Consider the following 17,112-nt stretch of genomic DNA (forward strand, 5'->3'; position numbering starts at 1 on the left):
CTTATCAAGTAAATAGGAATTAACGTTTGTGTAATTTACTTTAAATTATAATAAATACAATTATAATTGCGGAAAATAAAAGTAAATGACACAAGAAGATTTTGTTAACGAGGAAACCGCAAATGCAGAAAAACCCAGGGACCTTGTCCAGAATTGAATACTCTCAGGATTAAGCCGTTACACAAAATTAAACCTAACTTCGTATAGTTGAGACCAAGCAACTAAACCTATAGTTTACCTAGTTCCGTCTGTATTCCTACGCCTCCAACCTATGAATAAGTCATGTACTTGGAACAATTCCTTTGGTTCATATTCCAAACAGTAAAGGAACAACAAATCTATTTGGTATCAACTCTCTTCAACCAAGTGATATGATTCGGACAAAGGCTCTTCTGTTTATCTTAACATAAACTCCTTCGTCAGGTCCTTAGATCTATCTTATGTTCAATTACCGAAGTAATCGTTAAGATTTTGCAATCAACACTCTTAATCCAAAAAATTGTGTTGATTCCGATCTACTCAACTAATCAATCTAATTCTATCACAAGGATAAACCGATTATAGTTGGATCCTATTTTACTGAAACAAGTATTGTGCACACCAAAGATTATGAACCCCAAATCAGAAATCTTCAATATCTTTTTTGTCTTCAAATCTTCTTAGATCTTCAATAAATACCTGCACACAACAACTTGAATCTCTTGTGATCAATCACGCACAGAACGGAGTCTGTTAACAATGGTTTATCACAAGATCGTCTTTAGAACTACAATCAGTCTAAAGATCCCTGTCGAAACTCTGAACTAGTTTGAGTGAATCTTATATCAAAAGAGAAGATCCTCAAGCATAAACAAACTAGGTGCAATCAAAATTCAACCACCGTTTGTCAATTAAATCAATCAAAAACAAAAGATAAACCGTAATTATCTAGCTTCCCACCAACGATACTAATAGAGCTTCTCAATCCCAAAGAAGACTTTAAAACGAGTGACCGTAAGAGATTTCGCCTAATTAGGTTACTCTCCTCTGCGAATAGGCGGCTTCACCAGTAGCAGCATAACAAGAGGTAATTTTCTGTTACGAAGGATTGGTTTGATAGAAATGCAAACTTCAATATTTATAGACAAGGAAGTTCGGACACCAAGGAATTTCCAAAACCGAAAATATTCTCAAGATATTCATTAAGGCACAAATTCGGTTTCCATAATTCCTGGAAATGCTCGGTCCAAAAATAAAGTTCGAAATCTCTTGGAGAATCTCTAATTATTAAATGCACATTACTAATTCTTATTTTCTTAAAAATGAAATTAATAACCTTAATTAAAAGATTCTTAACTTATTTATGTTTCGATCCTTGGATTCTATTCCCTTACCAATTAAGGAATAACTTTGAAAAATTATATAATAAACTTTCACAACACGTGTTCAAAGTATGTCGACATCCTAACTTTGTAAGTTCTCTTTCATACTTACAACCTTGAAACCGATTTGCCACACTTCCAAACAAGTTTAGAATTGGTTCATCTGACTTTCAAGAACTATGCGATTGATCAAATAACATTCAATCACAAATCATGGGTTTAACTGTTCTACCGAAACAGGTTTCGGTTCTACCTCCATGTGAGTACTGTGCATAGTCACACTAGCTTTCCAAAATTCAGTTGACTAGGTACTAGGATTGGTTCCCCACATATATATGGTATCTAACTTATATGAGTTGCACATGTCCATAGGATCAGTTCCCCTTTGCCTAAAAACGTGTTGCACATGTCCATAGGATCGGTTCCCCTTTCTGCTATAAACTTGATGCACCTAATATAAGGATCGATTCCCCTTTGTGATGTACTGCACCTCTTACTATGATCGGTTTCCCTTTACCCAGATTTGGTCAGACATAAAATCACAAACTCGATCATACCATCTCAGGTGATTACTTAAGATCGGTTTCACTAATAAAAGTCATACCAATACATAAGTCAGGCCTCTGTGAATAGTTTTACCAAGAACACAAACAAGTCATTAACGGTTATACTAAAGCACACATATTGGTTGTTCACAAGATATGCAATGAATAACAATACCAATAACACCTGGTGATTTCCTTTTCGATTCACAAACCAAGTTCATGAATTTACTTCCTTAGAACACATGTAAAACATTGTTCCCTAGGATGAAATCCTCACCTCATACTCATACATAATCACAATAGCATTTAAACATTTATGTCGATGTCTTATCTACAAAGTTTAATGGTTAAGCAATAAACCTCGTATTGTATTCCTTAATATTATGTCTATCTGGAGTTCAAACATGATTCACAGATTTGTTTTTAATATGCATGACTTGAAAGATACGTTAGGGAATGAAACAGTTCAAGTCAAATATCACTAACCTCAAGTGGAAGGATGATGTTGTCGTTGTAGCTCCTTGCTTCTTCACATCTTCAAGTCTTCGCGATACTTGTAAAGTCTCATATCCTAATACTTTCAAGCTAACCTATACGAAGTTGACTCTAGTACATAATCAAGCGACTCTTAACATGAGTTTTGATTCACTAAAATATGACAAACAAACTTGACATACCAACGCTTGGTGGGTTCAACGGAGCTATGCTCTAACACATGCATAAACGGGTTCCCCGTTTCTGAGGCAAACATTGCAAAAACCTCATGCCAGAAAACCTGAATTGATACGTCTTGACTACGATAGGTGTTTTCTCTTGTTTAAAAAACATATGCTTTACAAATAACTAAATTCTCATTATGAGTAAACTTAACACCACGAACTCTGGGAAGCATTTTTAGATGAGTCGAGAAGAGTTGGAGTTAAGAAGTGTAGAAGGTGTGAATTTCGAGTTGAGGAGAGTTGAATTTATAGGAGAAACAAATTAGAGTCGTTGGATTAGCCATTGGGCGGCAGAACTTGTCACGCGGCTGACCTTCAAATGCCAGTGGTTCAACATAGATCGCACATCGAATCTAGATCCTCGGCGTAACAAGAGACGTGGTTTGGCCGTATTACGAAAACCCACAAATTTGTTGGTTTATTCATCCGTTTTCCATGTTTGTCCATTCCATAGTGGAGAAAAATTTGCAAATCTAAGATTTTCCCAAATCATATGAATTGCCCTTAATTTTCAGCTTCCAACCCTTTAGATCTTACAGCTAAATCCATGGATTATGAACACATTGGACTAAAATTCCACGGTTCAGTCTTTTTAGAATTATATAAATTTTTTTCCTTATTTATGGGCATTGATATCTTTCCTTGCGGTATCAAACACAACATAAGATATTTCAATTGGATTAACATCATTTATAAAATTTTAAGACCACAACATTAACCTCTTGGACCTATCTTACACCTACAGTGGTTTTCAAGTTAGAGACCACCGCATCAACCTCTTGGACCACATCATAAAGTAAGTATTAACATATTTTCTCCTAAACAAATTTATACACCAAACCTTCATACAACTTGACCCCTAATAAATTCCCAAACTTTTTGAGTGATACTTTTTTCAAGATTACTTCCCAGAAATTTCAGAACTCTATAACCATTTCGTAATGAACTACTACTAGTATTTCTCCACTTGAATTCCTAGCAAGTAACCAAGAGACCTGACCAGGGGCGGAACTACATGGTGACTTAGCCAGCCCAAAGTCCAGGAAAACGTACATTTTGCAATGGGTTTTAAGTTTGGTTAAAAATAAAAGCCTAAAAAACAGGCTTAAGCCAGCCCTAAATATATTTTTTTCAAGCCAGTCCCAGATTCATTTTCTGGTTCCGCCACTGGACCTTACCATATACTGCGAAAATATTTGTAGAAATTGACGTTTAGTCCCATTATTGATGGGCTTTGGACACTCTAGTACAGCCTCCTCAGGCCTGGTACTCGTTAGTCCAAAACAGACGTCGGCTTTACAGTTTGATCCAAATTTTAATGAGTTGGTCCAAACTCGTACCGATTCAAAAAAATTCAGTACCAGAATTACCCTCCTATAGAGATTCAGATATACAAAGATTTTTTTTCCATTTTTAGATCTCAGATTTAGAATTAGGAGAGATTGATGAGAGAGACCTAAAAATATTTCGTAAATACTCAAAATCTAAGAAGAAATTCATATCAGAAGAATATTCATGTAATGATTTAGCTAGGAAAGTAAAAATATCGGTGGAAATTCTTGGAGATAATGTTTCAGAGATTTCATTTGTTAAATCTTCTTACGAATTGAAAACAAATTAAAATCGTCGGAGTAAAAGAAGATGAAATCAAATCGTCAGAGACGTCAACATTCTCAGAAGTGTCGAGATATTATTATAATGTCCAAGTGATATTGAATCTGAGTACTGTTTTGAATTTTATCTGTATAGTGATGAAGAATCAGATTATTTCTCGTATTTTTGTTAATACACAAAGAATTTCTCCAAATTAAGCTCAATTGTATCTCATTATTAAGTCTCCTCAGAAATCCAATAAGAGGATCCCGATGAATAGACAGTAAGTTTTATTTTCAATTTCTTAATTACTTCATGTAGTTATGTCTGATCTATACCAAATTACACTATTAATCATGCTAACTTCATATATATCTAATTATCGAGATAAAATTTTCTAGTCTGGATTTGTTTACTGTTGATTTTCGGTTTTTGAAATTCTAAGGTGCAGATCATATAGATAGTTACAAGGAGCTCAGGAGTAGAGAGAGGAATCATGCGATTGATATGATTCAAGAAGAATTTTTCAATAAGGATTGATATGAAGTCCTTCCCATGTTTCAATTTTGAGTATCCATTGGGTATTTTAATTATTTTCATACATTTTGTTTTGGTAGATGATAGTTAGGACATCATGAATTCGAGTATAACATCAGGGAAAATGTTAGCTTAGTAGCAGTTGTCTTAACTGGGTGATAAAACTAAACAATTGTAGTATTCCATCACATGAGTTTTTCTAATCAAAAAATTACTATTATTTGCTATTATACTTCCATTTAGAACCTCTTTACGTTAAATATTAACTACAAGGACATGCACAACACATAAACTCCATTATTTTAGATTTGGTTAGGATAATGTATCACGTTGCTTACTTGATATTAGGATAAATGTTTGGCTTTAGTATGGAGAAACAGTCCCAAGGCTGCATATATAACTTGTAATGCATTTTTGAATTATCATTTTGAGAAGCTAAATTTAAGTAGATTTGTCACTACAACTCTAATAGATGTCGGATTCATAATATTTTTCAATGGGTAAAGGTGCAACCGTTCTGATGGTTTCACTTTTTGTCTGCTTTGGTAAATATATTCTTCCAATATTATCTGGGTTAGTGAGAAATCTTAACAGTGTGTAATGTCTGTAAGCAACATAAGTTACTTATACATGAGTGGTGCATCAATTTTAGGTGTACATAGTTGTACACATGTAATTCATTTTGAAGTCTAAAAAATTAGGCAAAGCACTAATGTGTACATTATTGTCCAAATATTGATTATTTAGGTGTACATAGTTATATACTTTCAGAACTATATTTTATGTATACAAACCAAAAACTAGGGAAAGCACTAATGTGTAAAGGTGTTGGATTTTTTATATGCAAAGTAAGCTTTGAATTTCAATCTCCAAAACTGAAATTTGACTATTGTATTGTTCGCAGGGTCCAAGCAGATTGAAGGTGCCTCCTTTGAGCTGTTCGAGGAAATTCCCAACAGAGTTTCCGGTTTCACAGTACTCGGTTAGTGTTCTTCACCTATATTTCTTCTTGGTTTCAATGGTTCAAGTTGTAACATGCGTAGATATGTTCACTTAGTATAGGGATTTCACATGTAATATATATTAATAAAACATGTGACGTTAGAAGCTGTGTACTTTATAACCTAAAACATCAATGCACTCAATAATGTATGTTAATTTCTGGCACTAAAATGAAGTGGAAATGCAGGTAAGTGAGATGATTACATATACTTTATTGATAACAATATCTTATTAAAATGATGCGGAAACTACATGTGTACATATTTGTACACCTATAATATAAGTGTACGTTTTTGTACACATGTGACAGAAATTATATGTGTACATAGTAGCCCACTTTAAAAATCTTAATCAAATTTTAGTGAACAATCATTTTTTCGTTTTTTGGATGTCGAATCAGTGATGCTATGATTCACTGAATGCTGATTATGACAGAAATAACATGTGTACACATAGTACACCTATAATATAAATGTATATTGTTGTACATATGACTTTGATTTTACTTCCGGTTACTGACTAACATTTGTAAAATAAATGAATTTTTTGTCTTATATATGTCACTGATTGAAAATGAGGTTCTATTGAATTACTAATTATCATAATTAAAATTTTCACCTATCACCATGACCGTGTAGATTAAGTGGTCCATAACTAATTGTTTAAGCGGACATGGGATTTTATGGGATTCACTGCCCAATCTAGCATTGCTTAATCCTAAAAGTAAGAATTAACCGGTGTATTTTCTTGTACACCAGTTATATGGGTGCATATAAGAGTGCACCTTTTTTTGTGCTTGCTATATTAGGTATATATGCTTGTATACCAGTTACATGTTGTGGTCTCCTTACCGAATTTGGTTTACTCCCATCAGTTTCTTATGTCCGGTTTTGTATACATCTAGTTAAGAGCGTATTAATTTTCCTTTAACGGGCTATACTAGTGTATACATTTTGTGTAGAGAAAAGGAAGGGCACTTGTTAGTTTCCCTCATGATGTAAGAAGAATGAATACACTAAACGACTTGTTTGCAACAAGTGATGTTATCTCTTACATTGTGCTTTGACTAATATCTTCCTACATTGTACTTTGACTAATGAAACTTACATGGCCAAAAACTACTTTCACAGATTAGTTTACGGTTGGACTTATTAATTGGCAGATAGGCTCAATGTTTACTAGCTTAGATAGCTCGGTTCTACCGATTTACTGAAAGAGTCATAAATAAAACGGTGTTCAATTTTCCTTTGTACAGTCACTTTTATTTCTGATGCAATGTATCCATTTTTCAAGGAGGAGCAGAGAGTCGGTATTCAGAGTACCATACTTATTTTTTGGATCTGCATGCTCCGCGCGTATATATCATGGTAACTATTTAATTCTTGGTGCTACAATAATGAACTAGAAAATATGCAAATAAATGGAGATGACCGTTGCTTACCTATTGCTCATGATAAACTAGTACAGAGTGTTAAGCTGGTTAGTGGGGTCCCACTATAATCGGTAGAAAAAGTTCATATATGTGAAAGATAGGGATGGGGATTCGGTGAATGTAAAACCACGAGCCTGTATCTTCAAGGTGGAACCTACTGCATAGGAGTATATCACATTCACATTAGTGCCCGCATTTTATGGCATTTTGTATAGTTTCATGATTTCATGTCTAAACCTCAACATTCTTAGTGCAAGAGTTTTCCCCTTTTAACAATATGCAATATAAATTTCTTTTATGGTACAAACTTTCGCGGCTTCATGAGTTACTTTCATATTCTAATTGCAATTGTGCAAGGTTGGTTCATGGAGATACTGATTTGGCATGATCCTGATGCTTACGATGTTTGTGGACCTACTTTCTACTCCTGGTGTGACTGAAATTTTTAATTCTAGTTGGTGCTTAGATGGGTATTCAAGTTGTATGCGGTGTACAAACTGGTGCACCTTGTCCTGTCTTTGGATTTTTGTAGATGTGTATATGTTGTACACCAATCTAAATTACAAATTTAGAAAATGAGAATTATATAGTCATATGGTTACTCTTTTTGTAGCTCAGAAAGAGCTTTCCGAATATATAAAGTTTGCTAATTTTGGACAAATGGTTCGAAAGATAAATTGATTTTAATTTTTTTATACTATTTAAACCGCTGACATCATCGTCAGTCACTTTGAGCTAAATTGGAAATATTTGAACTAAATTGTAAACTAGAAAGATTATTTATGTATTTTCCTTAAAAATGAATTAATTTGCCCCTAGTTGAATGAGTTAGGACTAACTAGTATATTTGGATGAGATTTTGGACTAAACCCTATTTTTCCCAAAATATTTTGAGTAGGGTCGGTCTGCAAGTAGTTCATAAAGGGCCAAGCAGAATTGCCAAATTGCTCCGGCTGTTGAACATGGATGCCCTTTCCCGTGTGGCATCATTAATAACGTTGACCATTATATGCTTTTAATAATATTACCACCTTCGTTCCATGAAGTCAGACATCAGACAAAATTTATATATTTATACAGAAAAAGAGGGAGACAAATTTAAGCTTCTCCCTTTCTTCCTCTTCCTCATTTCATTTTGTTTTGGTACTTCTTGATTTGATATTCATCTGGGCATCAGCTCTTGCTAGCAAGCATCCAATAAACGAAACGATGCCGTACAGAGAGAGTGTAACGCAGTCACCGACACCGTTGCTGGCAGGGAGATCACCGGCCACATCGACAGAGAGCAATATGATGTCACCGGCACCGTTTTTAAATAGCAGGTCAGCAGTTCCAGCTGCTGCTGCTGCACCATCCATGTTAGCTCGACGTAGAAGTGGTGAAATAAATAACTTAGCGACGCTTTCTAGTAGTATATTACCAGCTTTTGGAACTGTTATTGATGGTAATTACCTTGACCTTAAAAGATTCATCATCGCACCCTATGATCGTCGATACAGGCAAGTTTAAGCTCTCTCTTCTTTTTTTGTTTATCATTTTTTGCATATTTGATTCAAAATTTGAACATGCAAAACACGGTTTTGTATGCAGTTTGACCTTCAAAGGGTCAGTTCTAGAGCTTAAAAATAGACTATCATTTGGTACCTACTATGGTTTTAGTTTCGTTTCAGTTCTGTTGGTGTAAAAATTGACACAATTCATCTCCCGGGAAATTACTTAAACTGTTCTTGTACCATAGGTAAAATATATACGGAAATGGAATTTCCGTCTTCATTACCGCTTTATTTTCAACCTGCGGGCTATTTTTCATCCTTCAAATCTGCCTTTTAACTCTTTAAAAAATTCACCAATGTCATCATAAGTTAAAATATACGGTGAATAGGGCGGTGAATGGGGCTATAATAGGGCGGTGAATGAGTAGTTTCAAAGCTATGCAAGGCAGTAGGCGCTAAAAAGATAGACTTTTCTGAGAAGTCAATAAAGTAGTTTCTTGAAAGGTGGATCATGCTGTTATTGTAGTTAACGATTACGTGTGTTGAAACAATAATATCACTATGATGTGCACCCACTTTGGAGGCGGGGGCACAATACTTCCAATAGCCTACAGTGTACTTTCAGTTTACAATCTGTTTGCCCCTTAGAAACTGGGTGGAGATAACCCCTTCATTGGCACATCATAGGTATACAGTCTGAATGAGAAATTGATTGACTATTTGAATATTAGTAACTTAGTTTCTAGAAAAGAGATGCTATTACTGTTGCATTTTAGCTAAAAAATAGGCCGAACTGAAAAAGTAATAGTAACTGTTTTCCAGAAACGTGAGTGGTATATTGTTGGAAACTGATATTAGTTCTTGTTGTTTTATAATTAATAATTGAATGGAATTGCAGGTGGTGGCAACTGTTTCTAGTGGTTCTAGTCATATATTCAGCATGGGCATCCCCGTTCGAGCTAGCATTCAGCAAGGTAGCAACAGGGTCTCTAATGCCTGTTGATTTAGTGGTCGATGGCTTCTTTGCCATCGATATCGTACTTACTTTCTTCGTTGCCTACTTGGATAGAACAACTTACCTCCTTGTAGACGACCGCAAAAAGATTGCTGTGAGGTGATTTTCTTCTCGTCCATTTTGTGATTGACTAGGACTTCACCACCTTGAGCATGTGTGAACAGCATTAATATGGTCTCACCTTGGGCTTTAGTATTTGTTTCACTTCTCACTATTCACTTTTTCTTGGAACAGGTATATGACCAAGTTCTGGCTTCCATTGGATATAGCCTCAACCTTGCCATTTCAGCTCATATACAGAGTTATAACTGGGAAAACAAAAACAGGTGCTGTTTTTGGTTTCCTCAATCTCCTTCGATTCTGGCGACTACGCCGTGTTGGCAAGCTTTTTGCAAGGTCAGTCATATTTTCAACATTCCATGACTAAAAAATATCACGGCTTTAGCCGCTTTACTACCTTAGAAGCTAGAACCTATCATGAAGTTCTATGTTCTAAGTATCTTTATCTATCTTTTTTCTCACACTTGAATCAGGTTGGAAAAAGACACACGATTCAGCTACTTCTGGACAAGATACATTAAACTCATCTCTGTAAGCATTTCCCGGGACTACCATATTTTATCTGACTTCACTAGAAATAGCATATTGACAAAATATTTTAGCTAACTAACTTGGTTTATGTCATTCGCAGGTGACCCTCTTCATAGTGCATTTTGTAGGTTGTTTCCAGTACTGGATGGCTACCCATTACTTCGATAAAGAGAAAACATGGATTGGTGCTCAATTAGGAAATTTTGAAGACAGGAGTATTTGGATAGGCTACACATATTCTTTGTACTGGACCATTACCACTCTAACGACTGTTGGCTATGGAGATCTGCATGCCCAGAACACTAGAGAGAAGATTTTCAACATCTTTTTCATGTTTTTTAACATTGGTCTCACTGCTTATCTCATTGGTAATATGACCAATCTTATTGTGCATAGTGCCCATCGAACTTTTGCTATGGTAAGCCCTAGACTTTTTCCTGTTCCATTGTTCATTCTAACTTACACTAAGTTTTCATTCAAGCAAAATGTTATTTCTCTTAATTAACTGTGTTAACTTGAGAAACGGCGTTGCAGAGAGATGCAATCAATAAAATATTGAGATTCTCTAGCTCAAATAGACTTCCAGAGAACTTAAAAGAGCAAATGATGGCACACATGCACCTACAATTTAGGACACAAGAGATGCAGCAAGACCAAGTGTTTCAAGATCTACCTAAAGCAATAAGATCTAGCATAGGTCAACATCTTTTCACAACAACTGTTAAGGGTGGTTACCTGTTCAATGAAGTTTCCGAAGATCTTATTGTTCAGTTGGTAAGCATTTCTTTCTGATTACACCATCAGTTTAATTGCAACGTCACCAATGGCAATAACGGTATGCAAACTTCTGCAGATTACTGAAATGAAAGCAGAATATTTTCCACCAAAAGTTGATATTATTATACAAAACGAAATACCGACAGACTTCTATATTATAGTTTCTGGGCAAATGGTAAGACATTTATTCCACTGGAAACGTATCTCCTTTCTTGAAATGCCGAGGTTAATTAGTCTGCCGTAACCTGCAGGACTTGCTGACATACAAAGATGGAACAGAACAGGTATTCTCTCATAATTTATTTTGCCAATTGACAGATTACTTAGTTGTTAAATGCATGGAATAAATATTAGAGTAGTATGAAGTAAAGACTTTGAATGTAAATTAAACAGGTGTGTATCAACCAACTTCCGCGACAAATTTTCAGTACATGAGTATAGGAGAACTTCATTAAATAAATCATAAAACACGGAATGTTATAACAATTCTACATAGAAAATGACAGATGTGAGAGAGAAGACACATAAAAACACTTAAGACTGTTTCGCTATTTTACCATAGCATCATTAAAAGAGGACACTTGAAATTACATGAGATTTTATTTTACACGAGTCACCCTCAAGGAAAATAGCCCAACTACATACAAAACTAGTTAGGTGAGTGACAGATTGTCATTTTTGCTCTCATTAATGATGAGGCGCAATAAAGATGAAAGCTTGTCGAAGTGCCATAAGTCTGTTTAATTGTTTGCAATGAGAGTTCGGCAAGAGCTAATGAAAAAAGTATGTTAAACTCGGTGATTTTATTCAGGATTAGTCTCAATGAGAATGATAACACTGTATAGCATATTAACCATATAATGTGATGAACTAGAGCAGTGAAACGTGGTATGATACAAACATATGAATGCTAGTTATCTTGACTTCAAATAAGAACATATTCCTCTGAAATTCAGCATGGTATGAGATCCATTTTGCTATGTCAACTCTGAACTGTGGTGCTTTTTACAGGTTTTATCAAAATTAGGCCCTTCGGAAATGGCAGGAGAAATAGGGGTGCTTTTCAATATCCCACAGCCATTTACAGTGAGGAGCAAGAGGCTTTCCCAGGTTATTCGAATAAGTCATCAGCATTTTAAGCAAATTGTGCAGCAACATGCTGATGATGGATCGCGAGTCATCTCAAATTTCACTGAGGTTTGGACTTTGGATTTCATACAAAAACATAACAAATAAAAAGCCACTAAAATGGTGAAATTTTGTGCAGTTTGATTTTAACTTCCCATGTGATTCTTCCATCTGCAGCACTTAAAGACCATACAAACAGAGATACTCGAACAAATTCCCTTTGTAACAGAATTTCTTGGTGACCTCCACAATATACCCAAGGTAAGGACAACATAGTGCGCAGGGAATGACGTTGTTACAATGTTCAGCAGTATCTATGTAGCATGTTATCCTTTTATATGTCATATTTATAGTTCATTCTTACCATGACTAGAAAACATAACTCATCTAGATGGTAAAGTGCAAAATGCTAATTATTTGTGATTGCAGCGAAACATCTCGAGAGGGGAAGTAAAAGACCGTGAAGCATCGTCAAGAAATGCTAAAGGTAAAGGTTTATTACTCAGACCTATACTTATCAAGTTATCATTTATTATTATGTCAAATCATCTATATCTAAATTGAAAAATCTTGCAATTCAAAAAAAAAAATTGGTCTAGCCAATCCAAGGGAAAACCAAGTATTGGGACATTAGGTAGCATCATATATACAATGGATGGAACCACAGGCCAAAGACACCTAGATAGCTCAGTCTCTTCAACTACTATCAATTGTTAAAGGAGTTCATGTATACTAGCTTGTCAAGCTAAAGTTTGCCATATAATGTTTATTAATGAAGTTTTCATTTCATTTTACGCCATCTGATTTCTAATGTTCAGAGAGAAAGCTAAGCTCCACATATACCTCCACATATATACTTCCAAACATTTACGAATTATGGTAAAAATATGCAGGAGTTCCTGCAAGTCCTACTACACGTGCCCTCATGAGGTTGATAATCCACGGGCATCATCCAGATGAAATAAATACAACAGAAAGCAACAAGCCTGGAAAACTTATCCATTTGCCAGGATCAATGGAAGAGCTTTTGCAATTGGCAGGTATTGCGGATTGAATTTTTTTTTCTAACTTCCAGTTTTGCAAATAAACTCAATTTGTTATCTAGGTTTAACTAACATTACCTCAAATAACACACATTTCCTGTAAGGGATTCAGAATCTTGCAGTACTGTTTAACTGAATAAAGTCAAGACTTTAGGCTGATAGTCGATAGATGAATTACACACACAAGCACCACAAAATTAAACACTAAGATGAAATGCAAGTTATATAAATTACATTCGAAGTAAAAATGATCATTTAGGTACTTACAAATGAAAGATGCACCTATAGATGTCCTTAACATATCATATGCATGAATAGATGTCCTTAACATATCATATGCATGAAACTGTGGTATGTCAGGCGGATAGGGTATTTAACTAAAGTATTAACCTTATTTAATGGATGCAGAGACAAAATTCGGTAAAACAGGGAGCAAGATTATAATGACTGATGGATCAGAAGTGGAAGAATTGAGCGTTTTAAGAGAGAATGATAATCTGTTCTACTGCTGAGAGAGACAAATTCTTTTGCTTCGTTTCATCCAACATGTATAAATTCATTTCAACAATGTAAACTAATAATGTAACTAACCACGATATGTATCAAGCAAAAACTTCACTTCAGTAATATCTAGTTTCTCGAAACATATAGAGCAGACTGATATAAGTAATGTACCTTTTGCAGCTTAAATCCCATCTCGTGTTGAGGGTATCTAAATTCCTGTAAGCAGCTTTCTGGAAAAGAACTCCTTGCACTTGATCAATTTCCCTATTTTCAAGTATTTTTTCCTTACAAATGAGATTTCTCTATATGTGAAGATTATTAAAAAAAATAGCAAAGAACACATCAAATGAACAGGAAGCATAAAACTGGTCTAGAAATTGGGGGAGTCCTCCCATAGTCATCTCATTTAACAATAGAATATAGAATCTGAATAAAGCATACCTAGAATATCTAATTGAACAACTAGGTGATCTTCAATTTTGAGATCTAGAGTTCGTAGACTTACAAGCAGATCCATTCTCGGCCACAATTGAACAAGTACCAATAATTCTTAATAAATTCCCATTTCGATGTTTACAGATTTCATCAATCTCACTGCTAATAATATCCTGCTGTATCTATTTGGATCTCATAATTTTTCTCAGTCTTCTCTTTGGCGTCTCTGAGAAGGAAACCTGAGCTTCTCTTGTAAATTTGTCATTACTCTCACACAGTCACACGCTCTGGTGCTAGCATTTATTCTTTTCTCGCTTTCCTTCGTGTCATATGCCCAAACACGGTTTGGTTCCACGACCGTCGTTAATAGGTTGAGTTCGGCAGGAACATCAAGGGGGGATTCAAAATGTAGGAGCGACATCTTCAAAATGATCTACCAGCACATATGGGTGTGCAGCTCGCATGACAAAGGATGGAATTCCATACCCGCTACAAAGCATGCCAATTTGCAAATATCATGGTCTGGATAGCTTATACAGCAGGTATCAACTACCAAAAGCACGATTTGAATGGATAAATGATGTGGCGTTAATTATACAGCAGGTATAAATTTTCCAGCAACTCCAACTATTACCAAAAATGGCTTAAAAGATGATGGAACACCATGTGCAACGAAAACTAAATAAATCCATTAGGTTGATTAGTTCTTGTCACTCAAATGAGACAAAATATATCAGCGAGAGGCTTTGGCATTCTCTTGCTAGCTCAATCTAATGTTACAAGTTGGAGAAAACCTAGGAATTAAGATCTATTATGTCAGAATGCTAGGACTCTCATTTTCTCTTGGACTGCACTCTTAAAACCCCAGCATAAGTGGAGTCTTCAGTAGTATCATGTTTAATTGGGACCTTATCTTTCTACAATATGTAATCCTGTAATCTTTGATCTTTTCTTTTTCTTCTTGCCTATTGTAAGAAGTATCCCCTGTACAGTCTTCTCTCTTTATACAATTCTAAGAACACTTCAAACATCTCCATAAAGGCACACAAACACATCAAGGGAGCTTCTTTGACTGCTCTTGCATCAGCTACTCCTGCGGCTGCTCTAGAATTAGCTCTGATGTATGTGATGTTACCTGCAGCATTTGTTACTGTTAAAACTAATCCAATCCTGATGGATATAATAAGATCAGATAAAAGTATTCAAATACAAAACAGATTTGTGCACTCTAACTGAACAACATGATCCCCTAACATAGAATTTTTTGGGACAGAACCTAGGAGCATATATCTTTAAGCAGCTTAGCAGGCTAGGCTTCTTATATCTATTTACTCAGTTCGGAAGCACGACTTATTTCTATCTTCTAACCAAACGAACAGTCATGTAATTGAGTTGAAAACTTAAGATTAAAAAATGTAACAAAGAGCAAACAGAACAAAATAGCAAAAATGAAAAAAGGCAATTGAGAAAAACGTGGGATGTGGGACAAGCAGGCAGAGGTGGAGCTAGGAAACCATCGATGGGTAGGCAAAAAATTTAGGGTAGGAAAAAGTGACAAAAGGGCTTTGGAGGCCATAAAAAGGCCAGAATTAGGCTTGGGAGCCAACCCAGCAGGGTAGGAAACTGCCTACCCTTGCCTTGGGATGTAAACAAGGATTTCTAGTAAATTTCGCGGATGAATTAGATGCGGTGACGCTGCCCGCAATTTCAATATGAACAGCTTTGGCTCTTGTCCATTCTCATCAAAAGAACGATCAGAATCAGCAGTATTGGGTCAATTTTTCAACCTAACAAGTAGCAATGTAGCATCCATCAGCCTTCCGGCTCAGACTGAAGGTAAATTACTTGATATTTGAGCCTTTTAAGTCCTAATTGTTCTAAAGTAATAAGCTCTCCTCGTTTTTATACTAATCAATCTAGCTAGATATCACCAACCGAATATGCTTTGTAGCTAATCTAAAGTTCTAAACCTTTCATTTTCACTCAACAGAAACCTACAACCTTAATAAAGGCATGCATGGTTTTCCCAAATAAACCTCAACCCTACTTAGTTTCATTGCCCAACATATAAAAACTAGCACTGAACAACCAGCCCAACAAGTTCACAATTACACCGTTTTCTAGAAATACAAAAGCAAAATCATAGTTAGGATCACAATGAGTTTCTTACCTCAGCCGCATCATTCAGACCCTTCTTCTGCTCGTTTGACCAGCTCCCCTCCACTTTAGCATTGATCAGAATAACTCTCCGTCCAAGTGGCTCTCTCCGGAACAGTTGCTCTTTATATTCAGATGCACTCTGTAATTAGAGAAATGGAAATAAAGTGAAGGTGGTTCGTTAGTATCAAGACGAATATACACAAAAAGGAAAACTTGCATAATAATACCGAATCAGAAACAAAACAAAACCAAAAAAGCCCTTACTGGTCTGTTTCTCGAAATACTGAGACAATACGCGCGCAATTTAGGATCGGCTTCAATTCCATTATACCTTCTCCTTTTACTTCTTTCTAACTTGAAGCCCTGTTATAACATAAGAACCCTATTAATATTTGACCTAATAATATCAATTCAGCACATAGAAGACGAAGAGGAAGAAATTCTACTCGCTCTCTTGATACGCTTTTCGCCTTTTCTTCTCTCGCACTCGCCTTTTCTCTGATGAAACGTTTGGGTGCAGTGACTCTATTTGTTAAATCATTTTAATTGTGTAGAAATATCGAAAAGACGAGAATATCCAACGGTATCAGGGTGTAATAATACTCAACCTTATTAGAGGGGCGGCATTCCAACGTGACAAAAAGGGTCATTACATCGGTTCCGTTTTTAAAAAAGGGTCATTACATGATCATTCAAATTGTCTCTTATCAAAAAAGAACTAGAAATGAAAAATTAATCCTCATAATTGATGACCTAGTTTAGTAATGATAGGGGCTG

The 17,112-nt window shown here is 35.5% G+C and overlaps 1 protein-coding gene and 1 long non-coding RNA gene across 3 annotated transcripts; one reads left to right on the forward strand and one right to left on the reverse strand.

Moving 5' to 3' along the window:
* Window positions 1-8,288: 8,288 nt before the first annotated feature.
* Window positions 8,289-13,953, forward strand: LOC113303694 (potassium channel KAT3-like). Its single transcript, XM_026552755.1, has 13 exons — window positions 8,289-8,688; window positions 9,581-9,796; window positions 9,932-10,093; window positions 10,231-10,288; window positions 10,389-10,706; window positions 10,823-11,062; window positions 11,142-11,240; window positions 11,317-11,349; window positions 12,077-12,262; window positions 12,371-12,454; window positions 12,623-12,680; window positions 13,087-13,233; window positions 13,645-13,953. Exons 1-13 carry the CDS (start codon window positions 8,399-8,401, stop codon window positions 13,746-13,748), a joined length of 1,995 nt encoding a protein of 664 aa, XP_026408540.1. The 5' UTR covers window positions 8,289-8,398; the 3' UTR covers window positions 13,749-13,953.
* Window positions 12,703-16,835, reverse strand: LOC113303695. 2 transcript variants are annotated; one of them, XR_003337696.1, is made up of 5 exons: window positions 16,782-16,835; window positions 16,600-16,698; window positions 16,346-16,474; window positions 14,246-15,310; window positions 12,703-14,004 (listed from the first exon to the last, which is right to left on the reverse strand). It is a non-coding gene; the product is annotated as an uncharacterized LOC113303695 (long non-coding RNA). The 2 variants fall into 2 exon arrangements; XR_003337695.1 differs by having other exon boundaries at window positions 14,182-15,310.
* Between the last annotated feature and the right edge of the window lie 277 nt (window positions 16,836-17,112).

This window comes from Papaver somniferum, chromosome 8 (genome assembly GCF_003573695.1).
Source record: "Papaver somniferum cultivar HN1 chromosome 8, ASM357369v1, whole genome shotgun sequence".
NCBI classification, from domain to species: Eukaryota; Viridiplantae; Streptophyta; class Magnoliopsida; order Ranunculales; family Papaveraceae; genus Papaver; species Papaver somniferum.

What these genes read in the sequence shown, in the direction of transcription:
- LOC113303694 (XM_026552755.1), top strand. Translation starts at nt 8,399, where the DNA reads ATGCCGTACAGAGAGAGTGTAACGCAGTCACCGACACCGTTGCTGGCA. An exon ending in CCCATCGAACTTTTGCTATG is followed by an intron (nt 10,707 to 10,822) that starts GTAAGCCCTAGA and finishes ACGGCGTTGCAG; the next exon opens with AGAGATGCAATCAATAAAAT. An exon ending in ATCGTCAAGAAATGCTAAAG is followed by an intron (nt 12,681 to 13,086) that starts GTAAAGGTTTAT and finishes AAAAATATGCAG; the next exon opens with GAGTTCCTGCAAGTCCTACT.